At 39.2% G+C, this 26,665-nt stretch overlaps 1 protein-coding gene across 5 annotated transcripts in view; it reads left to right on the plus strand.

Annotated features, from left to right (window-relative positions):
- relch (RAB11 binding and LisH domain, coiled-coil and HEAT repeat containing) overlaps positions 1-26,284 on the plus strand; it is a 93,655-nt gene extending 67,371 nt beyond the window's left edge. For 3 of the 5 annotated variants that reach the window (XM_072560342.1, XM_072560344.1, XM_072560345.1), the window contains 13 exons: positions 1,863-2,019; positions 2,372-2,495; positions 3,765-3,813; positions 4,824-4,909; positions 4,999-5,105; positions 7,745-7,844; positions 8,861-8,943; positions 10,349-10,412; positions 13,416-13,554; positions 14,864-14,980; positions 17,530-17,618; positions 22,108-22,178; positions 24,967-26,284. In XM_072560342.1, the coding sequence (XP_072416443.1) occupies positions 1,863-2,019; positions 2,372-2,495; positions 3,765-3,813; positions 4,824-4,909; positions 4,999-5,105; positions 7,745-7,844; positions 8,861-8,943; positions 10,349-10,412; positions 13,416-13,554; positions 14,864-14,980; positions 17,530-17,618; positions 22,108-22,178; positions 24,967-25,087 (1,307 nt within the window). In that variant the 3' untranslated portion in view covers positions 25,088-26,284. Of the gene's footprint in view, positions 1-1,862; positions 2,020-2,371; positions 2,496-3,764; positions 3,814-4,823; positions 4,910-4,998; positions 5,106-7,744; positions 7,845-8,860; positions 8,944-9,801; positions 9,885-10,348; positions 10,413-13,415; positions 13,555-14,863; positions 14,981-17,529; positions 17,619-22,107; positions 22,179-24,966 lie in introns of those variants that run through there. The other 2 variants (XM_072560343.1, XR_011954994.1) reach the window with 2 other exon arrangements.
- Positions 26,285-26,665: the final 381 nt, after the last annotated feature.

A 26,665-nucleotide genomic window follows, 5' to 3' on the forward strand; every position in this document is an offset into this window, starting at 1 on the left:
TTATTGGAATATAGCAACATTATAATTACAGTCATAATCAGATTCTGGTAAATAGCCACCAGATTCTTCTGTTCATTTTACTATAAGCTAGCAGATCGACCATGGACAACCCAAGAAAAATAATATCTTCCAGGGTCTTCTGCAAGTTGTGAAGGACAAGCAAGAGAACTTGCTTCAACCTTAGCCCCCTCCTTGTCTCTTAATGTAACCATCCTCTTAAAACTCTTCTTTAAAACTATTGATATTTATTATCATTATATGAATTATATTACATTTTGGTCACCAAAGTTTTCTCTTCAAAATAATAAAGTGGACCAAATTAATGCCTCATCAATCCTATTACAATGCCAACTAACAGCAGGAGTAGGCCTTTTAGCCCCTTGACCTGGCTCTGCAATTGTGTAAGATTATAGCTAATCTGATTCTAACTTCAAACCACATTCCCATCTACCCCTGATAATCTTTCACCCCCACCCCCCACTTTGTCAAATCACTTAACCTATCGTTACACCATTTTAGTTTTCTTTTGTACTCTTCAGACTTACTTGCCAAGCTATCTTTAGGTGTCTCAATCTTCTTTAAAGTATCTCATTAAATGTTTAAAAAGTTGATACTTTTGAAGATAATCATTCCTGTTCTTAGGTAAATGAAATGTAATGCTTAGAGATGTGAAATGTTTAAATTTGGTAGATAAGATACAGAAGGACAACATTTTAATAAAGGTTGCAATTTTAAGCAGGTGATGGAGTAGAAGGCTCTGGGTGTATATGTGCACAATTTGATCCAGATGGCAAGACCGGGTTAAGGGAGCGGTCAGTCAAGAACGGGTCATCCAGGTTTCATCAGTGGGGACATGGAAGCAAGGAGATAATGTTGAGCTTGTGCAAGACTAATTGGGCCTCAGCTGCAGTACTGTGGCCAGTTTTGGGCACCACACTCGAGGAAGGATGTAGAAAATACTCACGCGAATGATCCCAGGGGTGAGGTATTTCAGTAATGTACATAGATGGGAGGATTTTCCATGGAGAAGAGAAGGTTGAGAGGAGATTTGAGAGCCATTCAAAACTGAGGAACCTGGATTAATAGATAGGGAGAAACTGTTCCCATTTCTCAGAGGATTAAGAACCAGTGGGCAAATTGGAATTGATTGGCAAAAGAAGCAGTTGTGATATGAAGTAAAACGTTTGTGATGCAATATGTGACCAGGATCTAGAACACACTGCCTGAGTGGGGTTAGAAGCAGGTTCAGTCAAGGCATTCAAAAGGGAAATTGGATCAGTTTCTGTAAAGGGCTAATGGGTAGAGATGTGGAGTGATGCTCAGTGAATTGTTCAAGCAGAGGGCCAGGATGGACAACGTGAGCCAAATGGTTACAGGGTGGAAGGATATTTTTTGGTGTTTACGTGGAAGACAGCCAATCAGAAAGTAAGGGTTGAATGGTGGAGTTCTAAGTAATGCTAAATGTTTTGGAAATGTGCTTTATTATTGGAGATGATGGAATTGAAATGTATCTGTGGAAAGCATTTTCTGTAAGGTAGAGTTGGTTGTGGTCTGTAAATTGTATAAACCTTTTATCAATGAGAAGCTAATGCAAACTATGCTCCCAATGTTACTGCACCCAAGCATACAACAAGGGACAAGAGTAGACTACTGACCCTTTGAGCCTGCTGTGCACTCACCTGAGATCAGCAATGGGACCAAACTGGAAATATCCTACTTCTACAAGATTACATTCATCAAGCACTCCAAGGTTGATGAATTTTAATGCATCCACAAAATTTGTGAGGAGAATTGGCTAATGCTTCTCCTAAAACATGGTCATGTTTTATTTCATCCGTGAATTAATTTTATTTTCTTTTTAGTGACAAGATTCCCTCGACCAGCCTCCCCTCTTCAAGATGTGGCGACAATCATTGGAAGCAGAGAACAGTTATCGGTGCTTTTGCAACTCTATGATAATCAACTAGAACACGAGGGTACAACTGGCTGGGAGAATCTTCTGTGGGTCGTTAATCAGCTGTGAGTTAGTCTCACTCTCATCCTCCCTTCACCAGTGACCCTTCAAAGCTGTAATTTCTTATTGACATCCAGTTGTCAGCCATTTTAATGTGGATCCATGTTTACTTGGACAATGATGAAAGTGAATTTCTTGAATATGAAAAATAGTTTATTTTAAAACTTCATATCTTAAAAGAAGCTTTTAATTTAAAACTTTTTTTTTAAACTCTTGTGAGTTGACTTGAAATCTTGCAGACTGAATTTGCATTTTAAAATGTTGAGTTACTGTAAAGATTTTGGAGTACTCAAAACTGAGGGTTCAGCCACAAAACGGAGCAGACGTTCTAAGTGACTCACCATTGTTTTGTTCCAGATTACCACAATTGATAGAAACTGTTGGTAAAATTAATGTCACCTCCACATCCTGTGTCCATGATTTCTCCCGGTATTTCTGGAGGTTGTGTCGGACATTTGGTAAAATTTTCACAAATACAAAGGTGGGTTAATTTAAACTCCTTGTCAGTAGATGCTCAGCTGACCCAATTATTCTTCAAATGAATGTCGGAACAATGCAAGTGTTTGTGTAACTTTAACCATTATATGGCATGGACAAGTTTACAATGCCTCTCTTTCAGAAACTCCGAATTAATCTTTTGGAAGTGAGTTCTGCAGTCGGAGCATAGAAAATAGGAGCCCCATTCAGCTTGAGCTTGCAATACTATTCAACTAGATTGTGGTTGATCTTCCACCTTAGCACCATTCTCCTGCACTATCTCCATATTAATTTCAGGACAGCAAGGAGCATTAACAGGGTAGTTATTGAAATATGCTCCAGCATAGCATGAGTCATTTGTATCTTATGAAATATTTGATTATTCCAGCCCTGTGTTGTCAGAACATATTGGCAGTTGGACATAATATTTGAGACTTGTTCATTTTATTCGCGACTTGTCTAAATCCAATTAAATTTGTTTATATTTTTCTCTAGAATTGTGGAGTATTAAATTACCTTGGTCCTCCATATCCATTCTTTTGTAGAGTCAAAGTGCAGCTTTGGGAGTCTGGCTTTGAGGCTTGTTCTGAATTTCAGTTACATCTGATTTGAAAACTCAAGTCATAATTAGATGCTTGAATTTCTAAAGCAACAGATAAAAGGACAGAACATGAAGCAGCTTCTCCTGTCTAAATGATAATACTGCTGGATGTCCAAACTGAGAGTTGACGATTATTCATTCTGCTCGTAATTCCCCACTTCTATTCGAAAATTAACAAAACGAGTAAATGTGTACTACTTCTCAGATGTCTTGAGTACTTTTTTAAAAAAAGCTTAAGTTCAGTCATTGTTCAGCTTCCTGAGATGGCTTTTGTGCAGCAGAACCATAAGACCATGTATAGCAAAAGATTAGTGTTATACAACTGACATGATATATTGAACAAACCTAGAACAGAAATCCAGGTTTGTTCAATATATCATGTCAGTTGCGTGACACTATAATCTTTTGCTATAAATTCTGTGTCTTATAGTCCTGATCCACAACCACCTGATGAAGGAGCAGCACTCCGAAAGCTAGTGCTTACAAATAAACCTGTTGGACTATAACCTGGTGTTGTATGATTTTTAACTTTGTCCACCCCAGTCCAACATCGTCGGCTCCTCCACGTCATGTGTTTTAACAAGCAGCTGCCATAGTGGGCGTGTAGTTTTGTTTGACTTGAGATTGTTTTGTCTTTGTTTAAATCTAACGTGATGTATTATACATCCTTAGGTAAAGCCACAGTTCCAAGAAATACTGAGGCTTTCCGAAGAAGCTGTTGGTAAGTGCACCCACACACTGGACCCCTGTAAAACTATCCAGTGCTGCTAATTTATTGAAAGCCTAATTTTGCTGTTCTGAGCAAGAACAGACTATAAAAGCAATGAGTTATGGTTGGCTATAATTTATATCCACTCTATTTTGAAATGTTCTGATTCTGCCCATCTGATAGTTCAGTTTTTTAAAGAAAATTGTAGTGCAACTTGTGTTGATAGTAATTGGCTTTCTCAAAATTTTAACAAGCATTACTGTAAAATTTCAGAAACCTATTGTTGTTATATAGGTTTCCACCATTGTTGAGAAAGTAGTTTTAAAACCGTGGGGCGGCACAGTGGCTCAGTGGTTAGCACTGCTGCCTTACAGCACCATGGACCTGTGTTCGATTCCTGGCTCGGGTGACTCTCTTTGTGGAGTTTGCACATTCTCTCCATGTCTGCGTGGGTTTCCTCCAGGTGCTCCGGTTTCCTCCCACAATCCAGAGATGTGCAGGTTAGGTGAATTGGCCCTTCTAAAGTGTTAGGTGCATAAGTCGGGGGTAAATGTGAGTAGATGGGTCTCGGTGGGTTACTCTTCGGAGGGTCATTGTGGACTTGTTGGGTCAAAGGGCCTGTTTCTACACTGTAGGGAATCTTAAAAAAAAAAATCTGTGCTCTTTTGAGAGGTGACTGTGACCACCTGGAGTTAGAAAATGAATTAATTGCATTCAATGGCATAACATTTAACTTAATTGTTCTATCCACATTATCACATCAAGTCTAGAGATTTGTGCTGTTCATGTGGTTGTATAGAAAAAGGTTATGTTGGCAGAATTTATTGTAAATTCTGGTTTCATTAAAGCTTCAGTTGAATTGTTCCAAACAAAAATTCCATTTTGAAGTATCAAAATATAATTCCATGGCCAGTTAATGTGCAAAAATCATGATACAGTTAAACAAAAGGCCACTGAAAAGGGCATAAATTGTAACAGATCTAGGATAAAGTGCATTGACGTTTGTTTCTTGCTTTACAAAGATGTATCAGCGACAGCTGGCAACGGGGTACTAACAAAGGCCACAGTTCCCATTTATGCAACAGGGGTACTCACTTCTTACAATCAGGTAAAGGAAGTTGACATTTGTAATTTTAGACTTGGTAAACTCCTCTTGATTTAGTAATGAATTTACTAAAATGCTGAATAATCCTGCAGGAAGAAGACCGGAAACTCCTCGTGGGATTTTTGGAAGATGTAATGACCACGCTTTCATTATCTCATGCGCCCCTTGATAGTCTGAAGGCTTCATTTGTGGAACTGGGGTAAGATATTCCACCATTTATGAAAACTCTATACCTTTGAATTCTGTTTGCTCCCATTTTCTGGCATTACTTGTTTTTGATGTTCTATTTGTAATTTTATTCTATGATAGCCACCTTCAAATTCAATATTTTATTTCTGATGTTTATGTCTTATTATAAGCAGTAATTATCATTCCCAGTGTCTGCCTTGACCAGTGTCTGTCTTGTTGTATCCAAGGCAGAGGTAGGGATGTTATCACCGTGCCTCGTGAGCCCTGACTTTCTCTGGTGAAGTTAAAAAAGCAATTAGTATTAAATAGGCATTTAAAAAGAAATCAAGGAGACTGGTGGTGGTCATTATCTGACGTAAACTTGAGTTATGTATGCTAACCAGCATTTTTCTGGAGGTTCAAAGTATCTCAATCTCTGAACTTGCTGAATATTGCATCCATTTGCCTTTCTTCAATATATACTATTGTAACTTCTAGCTTGCCATGTTCCAGCACACATGGCTATCCATCTTCCTAAGAAAAGAATCCATCATAAGTACAATTTTTCTTTACTCTTCAGCTTACTCCTTTGTCCAAGCTAGTCCCCCTTATTTGTTTCCTATGATCTTACTTTCCCGTACATTTTATGGCCAGTGCGTGGTATCATAGAACAATGTCTTCAGTCTCTAATGATAGCTAGTAATCTCACTGACCTCCTGCCTTCTGTCTGCATTTAACTTCCTGCCTTTTATAAAGCTGTAAACCATTTCCTTGAACTGAACCTAGTTTCCATATTTGTAAACATCCCAAGCAAACAGGCCTCGTTATCCATTTAATTTACTCTTCATTCAGCCACTTTCCCTTTCTGTCGTCTTTTACTGCCCTCACTTCAGTTCCTTATAGGAGCTTTTTAATTGTTGTTTTCTTTCTCAAATTGCCCATGTTTAAAACCATCCTTTTCCCAAGAGTCATATGGCATAGAAACAGGCCCTTCGGCCCACCATGCCTCTGCCAACCTCAAACACCAAACTATACTAATCCCAACTACCTACACTTGGTCCATAGCCTACAGGGCCTGGAGTTTTGTGCTCCTCCAGATGCTGCTTCAATGTTGAGACAGTACCTGCATCCACCACCCTCTCAGGCAGCATGTTCCATGTTTCTGCCACCCTCTGGGTGAAAACATGTTTCCTCAATTCCCCTCTAAACCTCTTAACAACTCATCCTAAACTTGTGTCCTCTAATTTGAGACATGGCTGCCATGGAGAAGAGATTCTGATGATCTATTCTGTCCATGCCCCTCATAACTTTGTATACCTCAATCAGATCCTCCCTCAGCCTCATCTGCTCCAGGGAAGATCAACCCAGCCTATCCAGTCTCTCCTCATAGCTGAGGCTTGTCATCCCAGCTAACATTCTGATGAATTCCTTCTGTACCCTTTCCAGTATAATTACACCCTTCTGCTAGAGTGGCGACCAGAACTGCACATTCTATTCCATCTGTGGCCTAACCAACATTCTATAAAGTTGCAAAAAGTCTTGCTTGATCCTATATTCTAAGCCTTGGCTAATGAGGGCAAGCATCCCATGTGTATTCTTCACCCTGCTTTCCTGTACTGACACCTTCAGGGATTTCTGGATTTGTACACCAAGGTCCCTTTGTTCCTCCATACTCCCTAGGGACTTACCATTTATTGTGTAAATTCTTCCCTTATTGGGCCTCTCAAAATAAATCACCTTGCACTTATCAGGACTACATTCCTTCTGCCATTGCGATGCCCAATTTGCCAACTGATCAATATCAGACTGATGCCTGAGACCATCCCCCTCACGATCAACAGCACCGTCAATGTTTTTGTGTTATCTGCAATGATCCTTCTGATATTGTGCTCCTGTTAAAATGCTATCAGATGCCTTCCTTAACATTATTTCATTTCACTGGCTCCTTTTAAGTTTTCATTCTTGTGGTATTTCCCTTTCCTGTGACACTGTGGCCTTGAATTATCCCAAGAGTTTTTCTTCCCCTTTTGTACGTGTTGCCATTTTGATTTCCCCACTTTGGAAGCTCCACACCATTTCAGCATCTTTCGAGAGTTGGTTCTGATGTTGCAGATTCCTTTTCTAGTCAGACTACTTATTTCCCAATGGAATCCATCAACTGTTTTAAGTTCCAAGTGTGGGATACTTTCAGTTCGATCTGTTTGGATTTATGTTTGTGCATTGCTAAGGTCACAGCAATGCCAGTGGCCAGAAGTAGAGAATTGGTAATTCTATTCTATTCATTCTGTACTTTGAAATTTAATTGGTTTTTGAAAGACAATTATTTTAAATTTTTTGAGCAGGGCTTTGTTCCAAACTGATTCATACCACCTCTAGTTTGAGCTTAAAACTGGAATTTCCCATTGTAGTTTTAACCACCTAATGATCAACATAATCCTGCATCTTTAATCATGATTGTAAAGGAGATGTCAGAGAAGGCTGTCTGAACAATTACTTTTGTTTAAAATGCTTTCAACAGAAACTGGAATGTTTGTGGGTAGCAGAGGAGGAATCGTGGGGAAACACCTCTTGGTGTTGAGTCTGTGTAGGAAGGACATGTTTTTCCTAAAAGCACTCAACATTTGATAAATGTTTTAAGTCTGATCTTTCTAATTCTCCTTATTTTGTTAGAGCAAATCCAGCTTACCATGAGCTCCTGTTAACAGTTTTATGGTATGGAGTTGTACACACTTCAGCACTTGTCAGATGCACTGCTGCGAGAATGTTTGAGGTAAGGATTTCGATGAAATCATTGTTTACAAAAATCAAGTGTAAAATAAATCAGCTTCCTGAAAATGCTATTGATATTCTACGGAGAATAGATATTAATAAGTCCTTCTGGTAAGAATATAACTGAATGGGAGTTGAATGACTTTAATGTAAAATGTTACGGTGGTGGCATATCTATTAATATAGAGTTGTGTGTGATCGCATAGTTATTACCTTTGTTATTTACCTACTGTGTTTTAGTTCGATGTTTTTAGATTCTTCCGTGCTTTAAAATGTAAGCTTTGTCTGTCAGGGTGAGATCCTTTTATGCTTCTGTACCTTACCAAAGCTGACAGATCTGATTCAGCACAGTTGCGTATTTTTTGAACAGCATGGTACCCTGCAGAATTGCATCAGCTGCTAGTAATTCAATTTCAAATTCAGGGGAAGAAACTTAAGGGTGGGGTAATGTGTTGGGGTTGGGCTTTTTGGGTATGGCTTGACAGAGCTAGAAGTCTAAGAGGCTATTTACTGTGAATGGAAGATCTAGGGAGGAGAAGGAGTTAAGAGGTCATGTTTCACAGTAATGAGTCACTATTTAGGACTAAGATGGGAAGATTCTTTGACTCTGAGAGCTGTAGATGTTTAGTTGATGAGCATATTTAAAATAGAGATTGAGAGTTTTTTGGATATCCATAATAGTATGACTTAAGTGTTTGTATCAGTTGTAATTGGAATAACTGCAATTTTCCTGGAAAATAAGAAATACTGATCAATTTGACCTGGCAACCCTTGGAATTCTGATCTGTGAGATCAGCTGATCAGCTTTGGTACATGCTGCTACTTCATAGAAATTTTGAGCTGTTGTAGTGTTTCAAACCCTGTAAATGTTGAGCTGTTCTGTAGAAATTGTTGCTTCTCTAATTTTTGTTTGCTCTTTTGTTCCTCTCTCTCTTCGATGTGCCATGCTACTTCCCATGATATTCTGCTCACTCTTTCTACGTATCACATGTGACATCCCTTGTTCTGCTCAATCAGCTGTTGGTGAAGGGGGTGAATGAAACTCTGGTAGCTCAGAGAGTTGTCCCTGCTCTTATCACTCTCTCCAGTGACCCTGAAATGTAAGTTTCTTCCTAACCAGTTGAAATGCATCTCTTTTCAGTACTTTGCTGAGAAATCACCCTTTGATTTGTTCACTTGCTGTCACTGCAGTGATGCACAGCTAATCTTGTAACCAGCTGCTGCAGACATTATGTTAAATGTGCAAGGTTATGTTAGAATTGACTGTGACTAAAACATGCTTATTTTGCAATGTCTGGCTCCTTTTTCTAATTTTGAAATTGTGGAACAGGGAAGGAATGAGCTATGCAAATATCTCAATTCATTTTTGAAATCATTCACGTCATTGCTGTTTGAAATCCTGAGAAAAGCACTTTGCGTGTCATGCAAATAAGCTTAAATTATGCAGTGTTTTAATTGGGGTGGATGAGTTTTTGTTTAACAAGTTTTAAGGTTGAAGTCACCTCCTTCAGATACATTGGTTTTATCAAAGAGGAGTCTTTTACGTCAGTTGGCACAGAGCTATCCAAGCTTCAATCTGTTCTTTATGTTTTGGCTGCTATTTACTTCCAAGAGCTTTAAACTTAACAAAGTTACAAGAATATCATCCAAATGATTCATTTTCTAATACTGGCCTCCCAACACAGCTCTTCTGGCAAAATATCAAATTAGATGGGTGATTTTTTTTTCAGAGCTAAAGAGATGCGTGCATTTTATTTAACCTGACTAATTTCTCACAGGTTGATATTAACTAGCTGTTGAGCATGTGCCATATGCCTTATCTTTATGGAGTGTGTGGTTGAATACTTCCTTGAATGAACTGAGAATCTAAGTGCTCATCCTCCGTCAACTAATCAATCCTTTTCATCAATGTTTTTTTTGTTTTATTTTTGTTGCATTTTGTTTTTGACTGGTTACAGCTGATCGTGCGAGGCATGAATGAAGCCTTAATTGACAAGCGGGTTGCACCGGCTCTTGTTACCTTATCCAGTGACCTTGAATTGTGAGTTGTTCAGACTGAGACCATAGACTTAAACCGAAAAGAAAAGCAGAAGAGAAAAAGAAACCTAATCGTCAATTTTGACACTGACTTCTGTTTGATAACATTGCAGTTGTCTTGCCAGATTTGGTAGCTGACCAACTGATAATTCTGTTCAGAGCAAACTCTTGCTTAAATCTTATTAAGTTAGCTTCCCTTTGCAAGTTGTGCTCAAATGCATCAGAGTTTATATTTGAACATGTTGCCTTTTGTAATGTAAATGTTTGATGTACTCTGTAATCATTAGCTCAGGCATCTACGAAGTGCTGATGAAGAAATTGTATGTTTTAGATTTTATGCCCACTAACTATTACGTTGAAACAGTCTAACAAAACTTACACACTAATTTTTACTACAAATATGTATATATTTTAAGTTGATACTTTATGGAGGTACAAAATTGCTCACAGCTTTCTTCCTCTTTCTAGCTCCGTACGAATAGCTACAATACCTGCTTTTGGCACCATTATGGAGACAGTAACCCAGAGAGAGGTACAGTCATCTGAATATCTGTTGCATTGTGTCTAGCTGTTGTTTCACACAACATGGCAGTTTGTAATTATTATACTGTAATAGATGCAATGCATGTTGTGATGCAATGGATCCAATACAAAGCTGAGCTTGAGGCAATGAATGCCTCTGAACGTGTGTGATTTATTATGTGCTTTGAGGCAAATTGATCATCCTAAAGCCAAGTGTTGCAGGCAGAAATTGAAGACACAGGGAAAACCGCAGCAGATCTGGCAGCAGCTGTGAAGATGGAATGGAATACAGAGGAACCGCAATTATCTGTATGAGCTGGGCGGGCAATGTTTTATTTGGATAATTGATTATTCAGTTAATTGATTCAATGCCTCTCCTCTGGTGCTTGGAGTTTTCTGAAGTTTCCTTTTTCCTCACTCTGCCTGCCTTGCTCCCTCCCTCTGTCCCAGGGTTTGTTTCTGAGCAGACACACCCTTGTGTGTAAGGAACCTGCAGCATTGCTAAAGCGGCCCCACCCCCAACATCAGTTCAATGGGATTGACGCAGTAAGCACTTGCTAAGTCTGCTCCCCATTCAGGACACTAGGCAGCAGCACACCATCCACAAGCCCCCACAGCCCACGCTTGCTCTGTTTCCATTTCGGGCTCCCACCACTACTCCGTTCCCAGCTTGGCCCACGCTCACGCTGCTCCCTGCTCCAGGACAAGCCCCACAACCTGTCTTCCTTCGTCTCACCTCCATTCTCCAGGTAGGGCAGTTTAAAAAGTTAGTAGGGGAGGGGATGTGGGGGGAGAAAAGAGGGAACAAAAGAAAGGAAAGGGAACTGGTGAGCAGAGGAGCTCCAGATGGAACGTCTTAATCTGCCACTATCTTGCGGCATAGAAGTAACTAAAGTCTTGGCTTATTGGTGTTTTCTCAGAAGTGGAAACTCTTCACAAATGTAACAGACTTTAAGTAAGTGCAAATAACAAGAATGTATAAAGGGGAAAGGTCTATCATAGACAGAAATTAAATGCACTTCCTTACAGCCTGTCACGTGTCTTTTTACAGTTCTGTGTAAGACTGTTGACCTGAAATGTTTGTTGCATTGTATTTCTTCACAGATGCTGCTAAACCCACTGAGTATTTCAAACATTGTTGAGTTTTACGTTAATAATCAAAACTGACCCAAAACAAAAATAGTTTTGTACGTGCATTAAAATTATGGTGAAAAGATGCGTAAACAACACAATTTAAACCAAGGCTGAAATGGTGAAAATTAATGGGTTTTTTCAAGTGTTGGTTTTGGGTGGAGTTTCTTTGAATTGCACAAAGACAAATGAGCCACTTTTTTACGGAGTTTTGCAAAGCTGCAGTGAGAAGCATTGACTATGGTCACTGGATAGACATTGACGGCACTTGAAAAGATACTGGATTAGTGGTGCTGGAAGAGCACAGCAGTTCAGGCAGCATCCAACGAGCAGCGAAATCAACGTTTCGGGCAAAAGCCCTTCATCAGGAAGGGCTTTTGCCCGAAACGTTGATTTCGCTGCTCGTTGGATGCTGCCTGAACTGCTGTGCTCTTCCAGCACCACTAATCCAGTATTTGATTTTCAGCATCTGCAGTCATTGTTTTTACCTTGGCACTTGAAAAGAGTCCAGTTAGTGACCCATGCTCATCTTTTCTTCTTCCAGGTCACTGTGCTATACAATTCCCTTTTTTTTTTAATGCCAGTTAACCTTGTTTTGTTCAGCAATTGAAGATTATCCAGAGGTGATGAAAGCTGTATAATTTACATATACTAATATAATTTTTGGAATTTAGATTTCAGGATAAAGATTAGATTAGCGATTAGATTCCCTACAGTGTGGAAACAGGCCCTTCGGCCCAACCAGGACACACTGACCCTCCGAAGAGTAACCCTCCCAGACCCGTTTCCCTCTGACTAATGCACCTAACACTATGGGCAATTTAGCATGGCCAATTCACCTGACCTGCACATCTTTGGACTGTGGGAGGAAACCGGAGCACCTGGAGGAAACTCCACAGACAGTCGCCTGAGGCTGGAATCAAACCTGGGAATCTGGTGCTGTGAGGCAGCAGTGCTAACCACTGAGCCACCGTGCCGCCAAGCTGTGTTTTGGTTACTTGTGAATGGTTTCCTGTTCGAAAACAAAAAGATGATCAGGAAGTCCTTCTGGAATGCAGTTTTGTTCCAGCATTTTGTCAGGTAGCAGGAGACTGCAGACTCCTGTGGTGTTAATAGAAAGATGTTTACACTTTGGGATTTATGACCTGTCATATGTGCATGTAAGGTCATTAACTTGTTTTCAATTCAGAAGAAGGTTGAGCAGGGTTTTTGATTAATTCAATTCATAAATCACCAGTGTTGACTGAAAACAAAAAGTTCTGGCAGTATCTGCAGTTCAAGCAGCATTCATGGACCGAGGATAGGCTAATGTTTCAGTCTACATGACTTTATTATCAGAGCTGACCAAAGTTTAGGTTCTCCAGTTTGTGAAAAGTTCATGTTGACAGTTTTAGAAATGACTCATTAAACTGCACAATCCAGAGGAAAGAATGTGGATGGTGTCAGTTAAGTAGAACCCTAAAAAGCTGAGATGGGGGTGTAATTTCTTTAGAATCTGTAGCAATATTGGAAAACTGCTTAAAAACTGTTTTAATGTATGTTGTGATAACCTTATATTTTCTGTATTTAATAACTGTTTTTATTTCATCTCTTCTGTAATGACCTTTTATTTTAGAAAAAGTCTACAGCCTCATGTGAAAATTACTCTGACCATGTTAACTGACAAAACAAAAATAAAAAGATCTATCTTCTTGAATCTGACTTGTTCAGTAGTACTTTCAACTGGGATCGTAACACAGTGAGAATAGGAATAGAGTCCATTGTTTAACAAAGTTTTGACCCGGTCTTTAGCAAGAATGCAATGTGAAATGACTGAGATTCAATTTTTGTAGCAGCCTGGGTGTTAAAATGCTAATTGCTTTCCTCCATTCGATATTAACAGCTTTTGGAAAGAGTGAAGATGCAGTTGGCTTCGTTTCTTGAAGATCCACAATACCATGATCAACACTCTCTGCACATGGAAATAATCAAGACTTTTGGAAGAGTTGGGCCAAATGCTGAACCAAGATTTAGGGATGAATGTATGTTTTATTTTAATGCTTTACATTCTCTTTCTTTTCTTGCCAATATCAACATTCATATTTTGACTTCCGTTGCAAAACACGGTAAAGTTTAATATGTAGGATAACTGTTAATTGGAGATATTTCAGAGACTGTATGTTAATATCCGATAACTTTTAAGACCTTCAGTATGTAGATGGTACTTAATGCCAGGAATATAAGGAATGGTGAAGGAGTTACATCAAGGCGGAGAAAAAAATAATGACACCTTCCATAAAAATGAAAACCTCTGCCTGTGCCAGGCATGTTTTTATTGTCACTGTAATTGTATATTTAGCTGAGTGAGCACCAAGTTACTTTTTCACTTGGGAAGAGTTGCAGTGATAACTGAGTATCTTTGTTTTTAAGTAAAGATTATTCCATTGACGGGAAGAACAATTGGTCTTCCTTACATACTTGACAGTGTTAATTTTTTTCTGTTGACACTATAGACCACTGTAACACTTGCCAGACTTAAAATAAATTATAGCATTGTAACTTCATCTAGATCACCAGCTTTCCTACATGGCAGGGTTCTCATACTGCCTGCAAGCTCTCAATCTGTCCAGGTTACACAGTGTAATTTATTTTGTTGGACCTGTGGCCTAATAGAACCTGATTTCCCGTCACGTCATGGGAGAAGTCGAACTGTGAGACCCTCCCCCATGATCAATATATTGTCATGACTGAAAGGATATAAAAGAGATATAAACAAGAAATCAAAGTGTTGACTAATCGGAGAACATAAAGGAAAAGATGATGCCAGCATTACATTCCACTAACTCAGTAGAACTCATTGCCGCAGAAAGCTTTGAAGGCCAAATCATTGAGTCTATTTAAGACAGAGCTATAGGTTCTTGATTAGTAAAGGGGATCTTGGGTAACTGGGAGAAAGCTGGAGAATGATGTTGAGAAATATCAGCCATGATCAAATGATGGAGAAGATTTGATGGGTGGAATGGCCTAATTCTGTTTCTATATCTTATGGTCTTAAGGCCTGCCTCCATTCATTTTGCTTTGCATGTGAGCTGCCAGTCTTTAAGTGGAAGCCAGGTACTTCCCCACACAATAAAAATAAAACATTTTCAAAGAAAAGCAGGAGAAGCTGAAATGAGGCATACAAATAGCTGTCTTTACACTAGGGTTTGTTTTGCTGGCTTTGTTTTTTTTCTTGTAGATTCTCAGGCACATGCTAAATGGAGAGGTAAAGTTCAGTGTAAAAGAGAAAGCAAGTTCACCTTCCGTTTCAAAACAAAAGTTACCCATTGTCTTTCTTCCCTTTTTACACAGTTGTTCTCCCTAACCTACACAAGTTAGCGATCTCAAACAACCAGAAAGCAGTTGACACAAAAAGATTGGACATTGCCATTCAACTGTTTGAAGCCTACAGTGCATTGTCCTGTTGCTGTATCCTTTTGTATAATGTTTACTCTGACCTAGTACTAATGAATTGCAAAAAGCATTCCCATTCTGAAAAATGTGAATGTTGCTATTTAAATTGTTTTGTATTTAATTATCATTTATCTTTAATCTCATCACTGGTTAATGCATTTGTATGAAAAAAGATTACTTCTACATTTAAGCATCTCAGCAGCTCTTAATTTGCTAGTGATTTATTTAACTGATCAATTGTTAAGTCATATTTGTTTAAAACTTTTGTTTCCAACAGTTTCATTGATATAGGAGAAACGTATTTAAAACAGCTATTTCCATAATTACACAAGTGAGAGTGTTTGAACACCGGCAGAGAATTTTCATGTGCCTTGTCATTAGATCTCTGGTTTGGACCTGAGCCATGTGCAGCCAGCCAGGCACGTAGAGTTTCATAGATCCAAACTAACACTACTTTAAACTTCTCAATACCATGTGAAGAGTTGTATCATAAGTCACACATCTGGTTGTAGTTTGACCTGTTCTGGTCCCCTCCCTGGACCCATACAATTAAATCAAGGCATATAACAATAATGACTGGATGAGACTGTGTCCACATTTACAAATTATTTTGGTCAGACAGTGGTGAACGAGAGAAATTCCACAACGTGAGAACTAGATTAGATGTGGTGGAGTACTAAGTGGGAGTGGGTCTATGTATTCAGGAAGCGTGGGTAGCAAATTCAACTGGGCGGCATGGTGGCTCAGTGGTTAGCACTGCTGCCACACAGCACCAGGGTCCCAGGTTCGATTCCAGCCTCTGTCAACTGTCTGTATGGAGTTTGCACGTTCTCCCGTGTCTGCGTGGGTTTCCTCCGGGTGCTCCGGTTTCCTCCCACAGTCCAAAGATGTGCAGGCCAAGTGAATTGGCCATGCTAAATTGCCCGTCATGTTAGGTACATTAGTCTGGGTGGGTTACTCTTCGGAGAGTCGGTGTGGACTGGTTGGGCTAAAGGGCCTGTGTCCACACTGTCGGGAATCTAATCTAATCTAAACAATGAAGCTCACAATGAGAGGATGAAACCAAAAGCAGCTAAGGAGAGGAAAATAAAATGTTTAAATCTAAAATAAAAGCAAAATGCTGTGCATGCTAAAGATCTGAAAGGAAAAAGTGCTGGAGAAACTCAAATTTGGTATTTCAAAGAAGAGCCCTATTGTACTGTACTCGCGACAATAATAACACTGTTTCTACCTCCATAGATGCTGCCAGACATACTGAGTCTCTTAACAGTTACTATTTTTATTTATAATCTGAATGTGTTGGACTCTTGCATTGAGGGTGAAGGACCGTTCAGTGCATTTGGGAATAGCACCTCTTGGTCTGATTTAATTTTTCCGTCTAGATATTATAAGATATTGTATGTGGTTGTCCACCTGTTCTGATTTAGACCATTAGGAATGACTGGCTATACCTCCATGAACAGGAGAAGAAACAGCATTGCTTCATTATGAGTTCAACTTCATCATAAAAACATTATAGTTTCAATATAATGCTGCCTGATCTTAACCTTTGAATGAACTGCCCAGGTTCAGAAGGCAATCATAATGTTTTTTGTAAAATATGCAAGCAAAGTGAATTTAGGTGGTCTTTCCCATTTCTTCTACATAACGTACACCTTTTCCCCACCCAGGATTTGACAGGAATTAATTCTGACAGTTAATTTCCTTTGTCTTGTAGTTAACATTAGTCAGTTCATGGCAAAATCAATTAAAGTTTAATTAGTGGAAGAAATGCTAAGTAAAACATGCTGTGGATGATGGGTTGGTTACTAAAATATGTGAACAATATGCTACATTTTGAAGAATACGGATTCAAAGTGTATAGTTTTTTTTTCAGTGTTCTGAACCTGAATCAGTCATCTGAATCTCCTAGCCTTAAAGTAGTTTCCAAACAGTGGTTCATGAGATTGCAAAAATAATGAATCACTTTACATTTATTTCACACATCATGAAGCTCGTTAAAACTTTTATGGTTTTATGAATTTTTTCAAAGCCTTCGGAAATAGAGCAATTACTTGGAGCTTATTCTTCACAGCTTTTAATTTCAAAGAACTTGCTATCTTTCAAATAAATATAAAAGGATACAAATGTTTGACTAGAAACCAAGAAACTCCATTTAATCATTTCCATTTATAATTTTATAACCCGATATGTACCTTAACCTCTTTTATGATCATTCCCAATGTCTAGTTTGTAATTAGTTCTTAATGTGTTGCCTTATTTTCAATGTGAGTGCTATGTTAAATAAACCGTAATGTCATGACATAAAATTTCGTAACTAGTTCGGGGGAAATGAGTGATGGACTAGTAGCCATATAATGGCTTTACGTAAATTCTTCGTATTCCTCCTATTTCTCTGACTGTAATTTTTATTAAAAATCTTAGATTTTTTTTTAGAAACAATCCGTGTCCTAAGATATGAAAGTGTTCATGTTTCCAAACCTGAAAGTATTTGATAGCCTTAAAATGGTTAGTCAGTGTATTATAAAGTGAAAGTTAATTATCCTTAACAGTTATGCTTGCAGTTATTTCAGAAGAACTGATGGTATGCCATTTTCTCCCTGGACTAAAGTGTTTGCGAACAGATATGGAGCACCTTTCCCCAGAGCATGAGGTTTGTACCTACAAATTAAGTGACCCCACCCCCATCTCCTCTATTGAATAATTTACATATGTAGTTTATTGTTTCAGCACAAACCGCCAGCAGCCCATCCACCCCAACCAAAATTAAAAGTGAAGGATGTTGGTGGAGTAGTGGTAACATCACTGGACTAGTAATCCAGAGTCATAGAGATGTACAGCACAGAAACAGACCCTTCATTCCAACTCGTCCATGCCGACCAGATATCCCAACCCAATCTAGTCCCACCTGCCAGCATCTGGCCCACATCCCTTCAAACCCTTCCTGGGTAATCCAAGATGGAGGACAGAAAAAAAATTCTGGCTGTAACAGCTACTCCTTTTTTTTTTGAGGTATTTCGGGTATTGGAGGTGATTTCCTCGAATTCCAGGAGCAGCAATTACTGTTTTATATGCGTTGCATTGTTTTGGAACTTCGGGCGGGAAAAAAGTCAAAACAACAGCAGTTTTAAAAGGGAGCACATGGTGAGGTCGGTGCAGGAGAGAGAGAAAGAAACTGACAGAGCAGTGAACCTGCACAGTTACTGCCCTTGCTGTTTGAATTCAGAGCTTCAGACTAATGTTCTGGGGACGTGAAATTGAATCCCACCATCGCAAGTGATGAATTTTGAATTCCATAAAACGATGGCCAAATGACTGCCAATTGTCATAAAAACTTACCTGGTTCACTAATGCTCTTTAGCGAACAAAATCTGCACCCTAACCTAACCTTATTCAGGAACTATGAGGAAAGATCGGCAGATAACATGAAGGAGAATCCTAAAGTTGCCTTTAGGCAAATCAATTGTAAAAGACTGATTAAAAAGTGAAGTAAGGCTGATCATGGGCTAAAAGAGGGGGTTTACGCACAAGGCAAGATGAGTGATTTAGGTGTTAAATGAGTACTTTTTATCTGTATTGACCAAGAAGGTCAATGCTGCCCAGATGAGACAACTGGAAGCTCTGCCGCCATAAAGATTCAAAATTGATGGAGGGAATTAAATTGGATAGGCAGTTGATACTTAGTTATCAAGGCACCAGGGCGAGAGAAGATCCATCCAAGGATATTGAAGGAGTTAAGGGTGGAAAATTACAGGTGCACTGGTCAAAATCATTCCATGTTCTCTAGATTCAGGAGGTACCAGAAGACAACAAGAGTGCAAATATTACCCCTTTTCTCAAAAGTACATGACCAGCAATCTCAGATCAGTCGGTTTAGATTCTGTGCTGGAGCAACTTCTAGAAATGACCTGTTGGGTTATAATTTGTAGCTGCAGCAAAAAAAAAGTGTTGAGGAAGATCTAGCGTGGATTTCTAAAGGGGAAATCATTTTTGACAAACTTGCTGGCGATTTTTGAAGAAGTAAATGGAAAGTGTTCATGAGGATAATGCTGTTCCTGTGGTTGTAAATGGACATTCGAGAGGTGTTTGTTATGGTGCCACATAATAGACTAAGAAACTTAACTTCTAGTTCATGGAATAAAAGAGCCAGTTGCAACATGGATACATGGGAAACTGAGGAGGGCAGTATAGAGCTCCAACAGGACAGTGACAAGTTGGTGGTGTGGGCAGATGGATGACAGATGACGTTCAATGCAGGGAAGTGTGAAATGATTAATTTTGACATGAAAACAATGTAAGACGGAATACATTACTTAAAGGGTCACTAGAGCAGATGGACATGGGTGTAAATGTGTGTAGATCATGAAGGTGGCAGGACAGATGGCAAGAACAGTTAATAAAGCAGACAGTGCCCAGGGCTTTATTAATAGAGGCATGGAGTACAAGGGCAAGGAGATTATGCTTAATTTAGACATTTGTTAGATCGCAGCTGGGAAATTCTGTATAGTTCTGGGTGCCACACTAAGAAGGGTGTGAATGCATTGCAGAGCATGCAGAAAAGATTCTCACAAATAGTTTCAGGGATTAAAAGCTTCATTTATGGGAATGGGTTTGAAAAGGTGGGACTGTTCTCTTTGGAGACAAGAAGGCGAAGAGGAAATCTGATAAACGTTCTTAAAATGAGGAGAGGTATGGGTAGAGGAGCTAGGGAGAAACCATTCTCAAAATGAGAGTGCAGATTGAAAGTGATTTACAAAAGTAACAAATGTGATGGTGAAAACAGTTTTCACATGGCGACTGTTTCAGATCTGGAATGCATTGCCTGGAGCAATGGGAGAGGCAGAGTTAGTTGAGCCATTCAGGTGGATATTGGATGATTTGAATAGAGGCAGTGTATTTGGGTATGGGGAAAAAGGCACAAGAACAGAACGAAGCCATGATGCTCATTTGGCAAGATGGTGCAGACACAAATGGCATTGGGCAGTCTTAGGTTAATTATAACCTGAACCAAATGGAGAGTGGAACTCCCTCAATGCGTGTACACCCCATCCTATTAACCACACATCAGTGCTCTCAAACTGCTGAGTGCAAATTTTATAAATCACACTTGGGGGTGGGTGGGGGCAGAAGAGAATATAAAGAATTGAGTCTTATTTAATGTTTATTGTAGTGGTTACATTTGCTAAATTTCTCTATTATTGTCTCTGGTTTGTTCTTCTATGGGTCTTAACTATGAAGGTATTTGAATCTGATGAACGGCTGAGGATCCTGAGATTGTACTCATTAGAGTTTAGAAGGTTGAGGGGTGATCTAATAGAAACTTACAAGATAACGCATGGCTTAGAAAGGGTGGATGCTGGGAAATGATTTCCATCAGGCGGGGGTACTAGGACCCGTGGGCACAACCTTAGAATTAGAGGGGGTCAATTTAGAACAAATGAGGAGACATTTCTTCAGCCAGAGTGTGGTGGACCTGTGGAATTAATTGCCACAGAGTGCAGCGGAGGCCAGAACATTATCAATCTCTCCCTTGAAGACATTTAAATTCTTAATCTTGCAAGGAATTAAGGGCTATGGGAAGAGTGCGGGTAAGTGGTATTGAAATGCCCATCAGCCGTGATTAATGGTGGAGTGGACTCTTTGGGCCGAATGGCCTTACTTCCGCTCCTATTTCTTATGGTCTTATGGAATCTGTACAAATTAACTGCAAACCTTTCCCAATCCAAATTGTTTTTCTCTGTTGTAAATTCAATTGTAAGACTTGGTTAAACAAAATCCTTCAAAAGCAGAAAACTAAGTAAAATATTAGACGTTTTGGCCTCCAGTTCTTGTTATAGCTTCAGAGTCATTTAAGGCACAGACAGCCTGTCCAGTCTATACTGGCTACTTGTGGAGCAGTACAGTCATTCCCACTGCCTCACTTCATCCAGTAACCCTGCAGAGCTGTTTGATTCAAATACCTATTTAACTTTGTTTGTAATATTGATCATGCCCATATCCATCACCCTAAGGTAGAAGTTGTCACAACTCAGTGTATAGAGCTGTGCTCCTACATCATGTTTGGTTTAATTTGACATTGATAGTTGTAGGTTGGGTCTTCAATATCTGCCCGACTGCACTGTGAACAGACATCAGCTTGATCACATGATGCAGCATGTGAGGAGTGCTAGATTGTGCATTCTTCGTTTCAGGCTGTACCTCTGCCCGTCTCTCCAAACACAAAGGTCAAGGTCATTTGCTGGTCACTGAGTGATTTCGAAGCATTCATTTTGTGTTCCATCCTTCTCCATTTACAGAGAACCATTCACAAAAGCTTCAATCCAATATCCCAGATGTCTCATTGACCAACCCACAATGGCACCCTTGCATGGATAAATGAGCATGGAGCCTTAGTTGTTGGGTTTCTTGTTGTGTAGAGTAATGTGAATTTTCAGTAATTTCCTCTTTCAATAGTAGACGATGTGTTGGTACCAAAACAAAACAAGTGATAAATGAAATTTGTCTTTGAGTATCAAAGTAACCCAGCCTTGCATTTCATATTTTAGCTCTATGTTTTGCAATCTATTCATACTCAAAGGCTATGATTCCCTTTATGATATCAACTATGATGGAATTAATAGGAGACTCAGCAGACAAATATTAAGTTATTGAAAAGAATCTGGAAATTTAAAATAGTTCCCACATTAGTACATTCTGCATCTGGATCAGATTTGGAAATGGTTTTACAAATATGGAACATTGGTAAAGTGGAAATCTGCAACTGACCTTACATATGACTTAGGCACTTTTGCTTCAACTGAAAGGAAAAAAAATGCACCAAACATCAGTCCTTCAGCAATTAATGCCTACGGTGCCGGGAAAAGTTTGAAACTCTCTGAAAAGCAACGTTATGAGTAAGGACGGCGTGTGGGGTGGAAGGAGGCTTTTGTAGGGGATAAACTTTGGCAATTGACCACATTAGCTGCGACTGGCCAGACTCTGGATTGGTTCCATGTCAGCACAGAAGGAAAGCATTCACAGTTCCAGAGTACTTCATTGGCTATTATGAAAGGTGCTGGACAAATGCAGTGTTGTTTTATGTGCAAGTAATCGCTACATGTACTAAAATAATGTTGAGTGTTATTCGCTATGCTTCATTTTAGGTTATTCTTGGCTCCATGATTAAGGAATGTGAACAGAAGGTAGAGAACAGGACAGTCCAAGAGCCCCAGAGGTAACTATTCAAAATCTGTTGTTTGTCTTGGTAAGACAGTCAAAAACAGAAATTGCTGGCGAAACTCCCAAGTCTGGGCAGCATCTGTGAAGAGAAAATGGAGTTAATATTGTCAGTCCATTGACCCTCCTTGAGAACTAACGGCAGCCAGGAAAAGTGGTATTGTGCTGATGAGGCAGTTGGTGGAGGGGAAAGGAGTGAGCTGACAGATACTGAATGTTAACTGTTTCTCTGTCCACAGATGCTGCCAGATCTCCTGAAATTCTCCAGCGATTTCTGTTTTTGTTTGTTTCAGATCTCCAGCGTCTGCAGTTCGTGTTTCTGTTTTAGGGATTGGGAGGAGCAGGGGGCAGATAATCATGACAGCTGACGTAGTTTGATGTTCTGATAGCCAAATTTCTGATGCAGATGGGGGAGTGAATGAGAATAAACCATTTTACACCTAAGTCTCGTAAGTGTTGCAAAACAATTGCACTTCGTCAGACTGCACTTTCAGATGCTTGACGAGTAGTTTTGCTAGAATCTTATTTCAAGAGAGAAAGGGACAAAAACTTTCTGTCTATGTGTCACTTACTGGCCTGCTTTTCATAAAATCTGGCAACATTCTTTTCTACCTTAAATAAAAATCAGACATGTTGCAGAGCTGTCTGCTGTTTTCAGCCTGGAATTTAAAAACTTCCAAAAATTTCACACCGGAACAGAATAAAAACTGAAATTGCTAGAAATGCTCAGCAAGTCAGGCAACATCTGTGGAGAGATTGTGAGGACCCTTCTGAGGAAGGGGCATGCGACCTGAAACGATAACTCTAATTTCTCACCACAGATACTGAGCTTTTCCAGAAATTTCTATTTTTGTCTCTGAGTTCCAGCTGTGATCCGTAGTTCTTGCGGTTTTTATGAGAGTGATTTAAAAATGGGTTAGCGTTTCAGATTTGTGATTTTTCAAACGAGCTTTCATGTGGTGCTTTGCTTTTATGTGGCAAATAGTGGTGCCTAGTGTAAATGGATAAGACTGCAGGCACCTCTGATCTGTCCAGACAGCTGAAGTGCTTTATCAAGCTGGATTCGATCTGTGCTTTGCTGTCCTAACTTTAAACTGTTCAATGAGCAAGCTGCCTCCTCAGAAACTGAAATGTCGCAGTTGTATTTTTCCATCAAGTACTCCATCTCCAGTGCGTTAGGACAAAAGGAAAGGGGACTTTCTCCTCAGGCAATGTTTTAGTAGGTGGATTTTCATGAAGGTGTGAATGTGTACAGGATTTCAGAAGACTATCTCACATCAGCGACCCCACCAATTTTAAGAAATAGTCAGTATAGGAGAATTGAGTGTGCCTCTACATTCACGTGGCAGGGGCGAAAGTTAGTGAAATTAGTTTCCTTGTGTCCAGCAGATCATAGGAACAGGAGTAGTTTATTTAGTCCATCAAGCCTAGCCTGCCATTAATATGATAACGGATGAACAAACGCCAATAGCTTTTACTTACCCCATAACCATGTATGTCACCGGTAATTGGAAGTCTGTCAATCTTTAACTTAAACATACTGAAAAAAGACGAAGAATCCTCAGTCCCCTCTGGTAGAGAATTCCAAAGCTTCACATCCTTCTGAGTAAATGAATTCTCCTCATCTCTGGCCCTAAGTGGCATCCCTGTTATTTTTAAATTGTACCTTGTGGTTCTAGGTTCTCCAACCAGGGGAAACATCAGAGAGCATTAGATGATTATTTAGATAAAATGGAGTTCAGGACTATGGGGAAATTAGCACTCTGTGCCTGCACTGATTCTGAAGCAATCAGCCAAAGAGCCTCCTTTTGCACTGTAGCAGTTCTGTGATTCTGGGATCTTTCTTGTATTTAACCTGTCTACCCCTTTAAATATTTTGTAAATTCCAATGAGATCATGCCTCGATCTTTGAAACTCCGGAGGACACAGACCCAACTTGCCCCATCAGTTACTTGCTCACTGTTTCTGTAAGCTATAGATGAACTGATGTTTCTGTTTTCTGCAGCAGCTTAGAACGGGCTAGGAGTGAATACAGTCATGCAAGTAATGACTCTGATCACTGACAGTGTGATCCTCGTGGTGGAGATTACATTCCAAGCAACAGTCCAGCCTATCTTCTGAGAGACCAAGGCTGTTTTCCACCAATGTTCTGTTTCACACTGGATATTACTGAAACAATGCAGAAGGCCCCAGTGGAACAACATTTTATGCTACCATTAAACTAGTTTTTTTTCCAATCTTGGAATGTGGTCATCACTAGCTACACCAGCATTTATTGCCCGTCCCTAGTTGCCTTTGAGAAGGTGGTGGTGAGCTGCCATCTTGAACCTCTGCAGTCCTTGTGCTTTAGGTAGACCCACATTGCCTTTAGGGAAAGAAGTAGAATTAGGTTTTATTATCATATGTACTCCAAGTATGGGTGTACAGTGCAAAGCATACAAAACCCAGGGATACTGAAGGAACAATGATATATTTCCAAGTTGGGATGGTGAATGGCTTGGAGGTGGTGGTGATCCCAAATTCAGTGAATTTTTATCCTGTTGTATTTTAACTCTGCAATTATTGGTTATTTTTGTTTCGGTGGTTTGGAATTTTAAGGTAAGTTGTAACAGACTGCAATTTGATGCATAAGTTGAGGTAACATGAAAAATTGCATCTTTAAATGAAGTGTGAATCCTGAGACGATGAAAAGTCGTTTGATGTGTGTCAGTTATTGAACTTGAACCATGTTTTCAGCAGCCAAGTTCAACAGAACCTCAAGTTATTTTTTGTGTTTGTTACTTCAGCTCAATGTCTATTGCTGCAAGTCTTGTCAGTGAAGACACAAAGACAAGGTTCTTGAACAAAATGGGTCAGCTCTCCACTTCCGGTGCAATGTTGGCGAATGTCTTCCAGAGGAAGAAGTGATTTGAAGCAAGACAGTCCATTTACACACTAAAATGACCTCTTGTGGGTCAAAAATCTTGTACTTGAAGTAAATTTTTTGCCTTTTTAAAAAATTTTGTTCTGGTAATTATTTTATTCTAACTTCCAAAGATATTTGCACTTAATATTTTTGTGTGTATATTGCTGTTTCCTGTGTGATGGGTGTAAAGACGATAGTGTCGGTGTCTATGTATTTTGTTGTCTTCTTTTGCTGTATCCAGTATTTTCTCCGATATGGGCAATTTTTTTTCTCCTTTATTCTGCAATGAGACTTTGAACAGTAAATACTTGTATTATACACTGAAGCACTATATCTGTAATCTCTTGGATATATTGTAAATTCCACATTGGTGTCAAAATAATGAAGTGAAACCATTTGTGTATTTAATTATGGGGGATCCATTCAGACTGCTTTTATTGACTGGATTCTTGACTGATGATTAAAAAGTCACCAGCATATTCCTGTGCCTTCCTACCAGAAGAAAACAAGACTACAGCATAATACATGACCATGGAAATTGCCGTAGGGAAGCTGTTTTGTCACTTAGTGTTTCTTTTTTAAATTCAGGACTATTTTCTGTTGTGTTGCAGTAAAAAAAAAACCTCCTTTCTTTGCAATAAGCAGTTAAATAGTTCAGTTGTGTTGATGAAGAAGCCACGATTTCTTTACTAACTTTACACTTATAAAATCAGGAATGTGAATTAGCGTATCTGTTTTGTGATGTTTATATAAAAAGACATTGCAGAAAGGCTGTGAATATTGAATTCCTGCATTGCTTTTAATTCAGCTCAGTTTTAACTGTGACCAAGGATGTCGGTTACATTTAACTAAACAATGAACCAAACGCAAGCTGCATGAGTGTACTGTTTACCCTGCAGTGCAATACACTTTTTTTCCATGTAAAGTTCAGAGATTATTATATTTCACTAGCTGGAAGTTTGTGTAATCTTAATATAAATCTTATAATGTTTGTTTGCGCTGGTTGAAAGATTTCATGTAAAACACAAGTAGATTAGACATTCAATAATGTAATTTTAAATAGTTTGTGAATGGTGATTGGAACAATAAAAGTATTTCTGTGCCGCGATCCTTTTTACATTAATTATGCAGCATTCTTACCTTTTTCGCAAAACAAGAAACTGACTAAACCACTTGCACGAATAAAGTTTAAAGATTTTTGTTTTTAATCTATTTATTTATGAGCGTGGTGGAGTGTGTGAAACACTGCTACATACCAGGTCCTGAACATATCCCAGTTCTTTAAGACCTAAACACTAGATTCTGATGCAACAAATTAGCATTGTGGTAACATGACTGGATTCATAATCCAGAGGGGGAGGCTATTGCTCTGATTTCAATAGTTATCAGTTTTACTGAATAATGTCCATATAGTCTCAGGGTGGTGAGTGGCTGGATGGAAATTTGGAGGTGCTCTCATGTATCTGCCACCCTTGTCTTTTGAAATGGTAGTGGCTATCGGTTTAGTAGATGCTCTCTATGGACCCTTAGTACATTTTGTGATGATACCATGGGGTTGAGGTGGGTTTTTTTATTTATGA

The sequence above is a fragment of the Chiloscyllium punctatum genome, chromosome 41 (assembly GCF_047496795.1).
Source record: "Chiloscyllium punctatum isolate Juve2018m chromosome 41, sChiPun1.3, whole genome shotgun sequence".
In the NCBI taxonomy this organism is placed as follows: domain Eukaryota; kingdom Metazoa; phylum Chordata; class Chondrichthyes; order Orectolobiformes; family Hemiscylliidae; genus Chiloscyllium; species Chiloscyllium punctatum.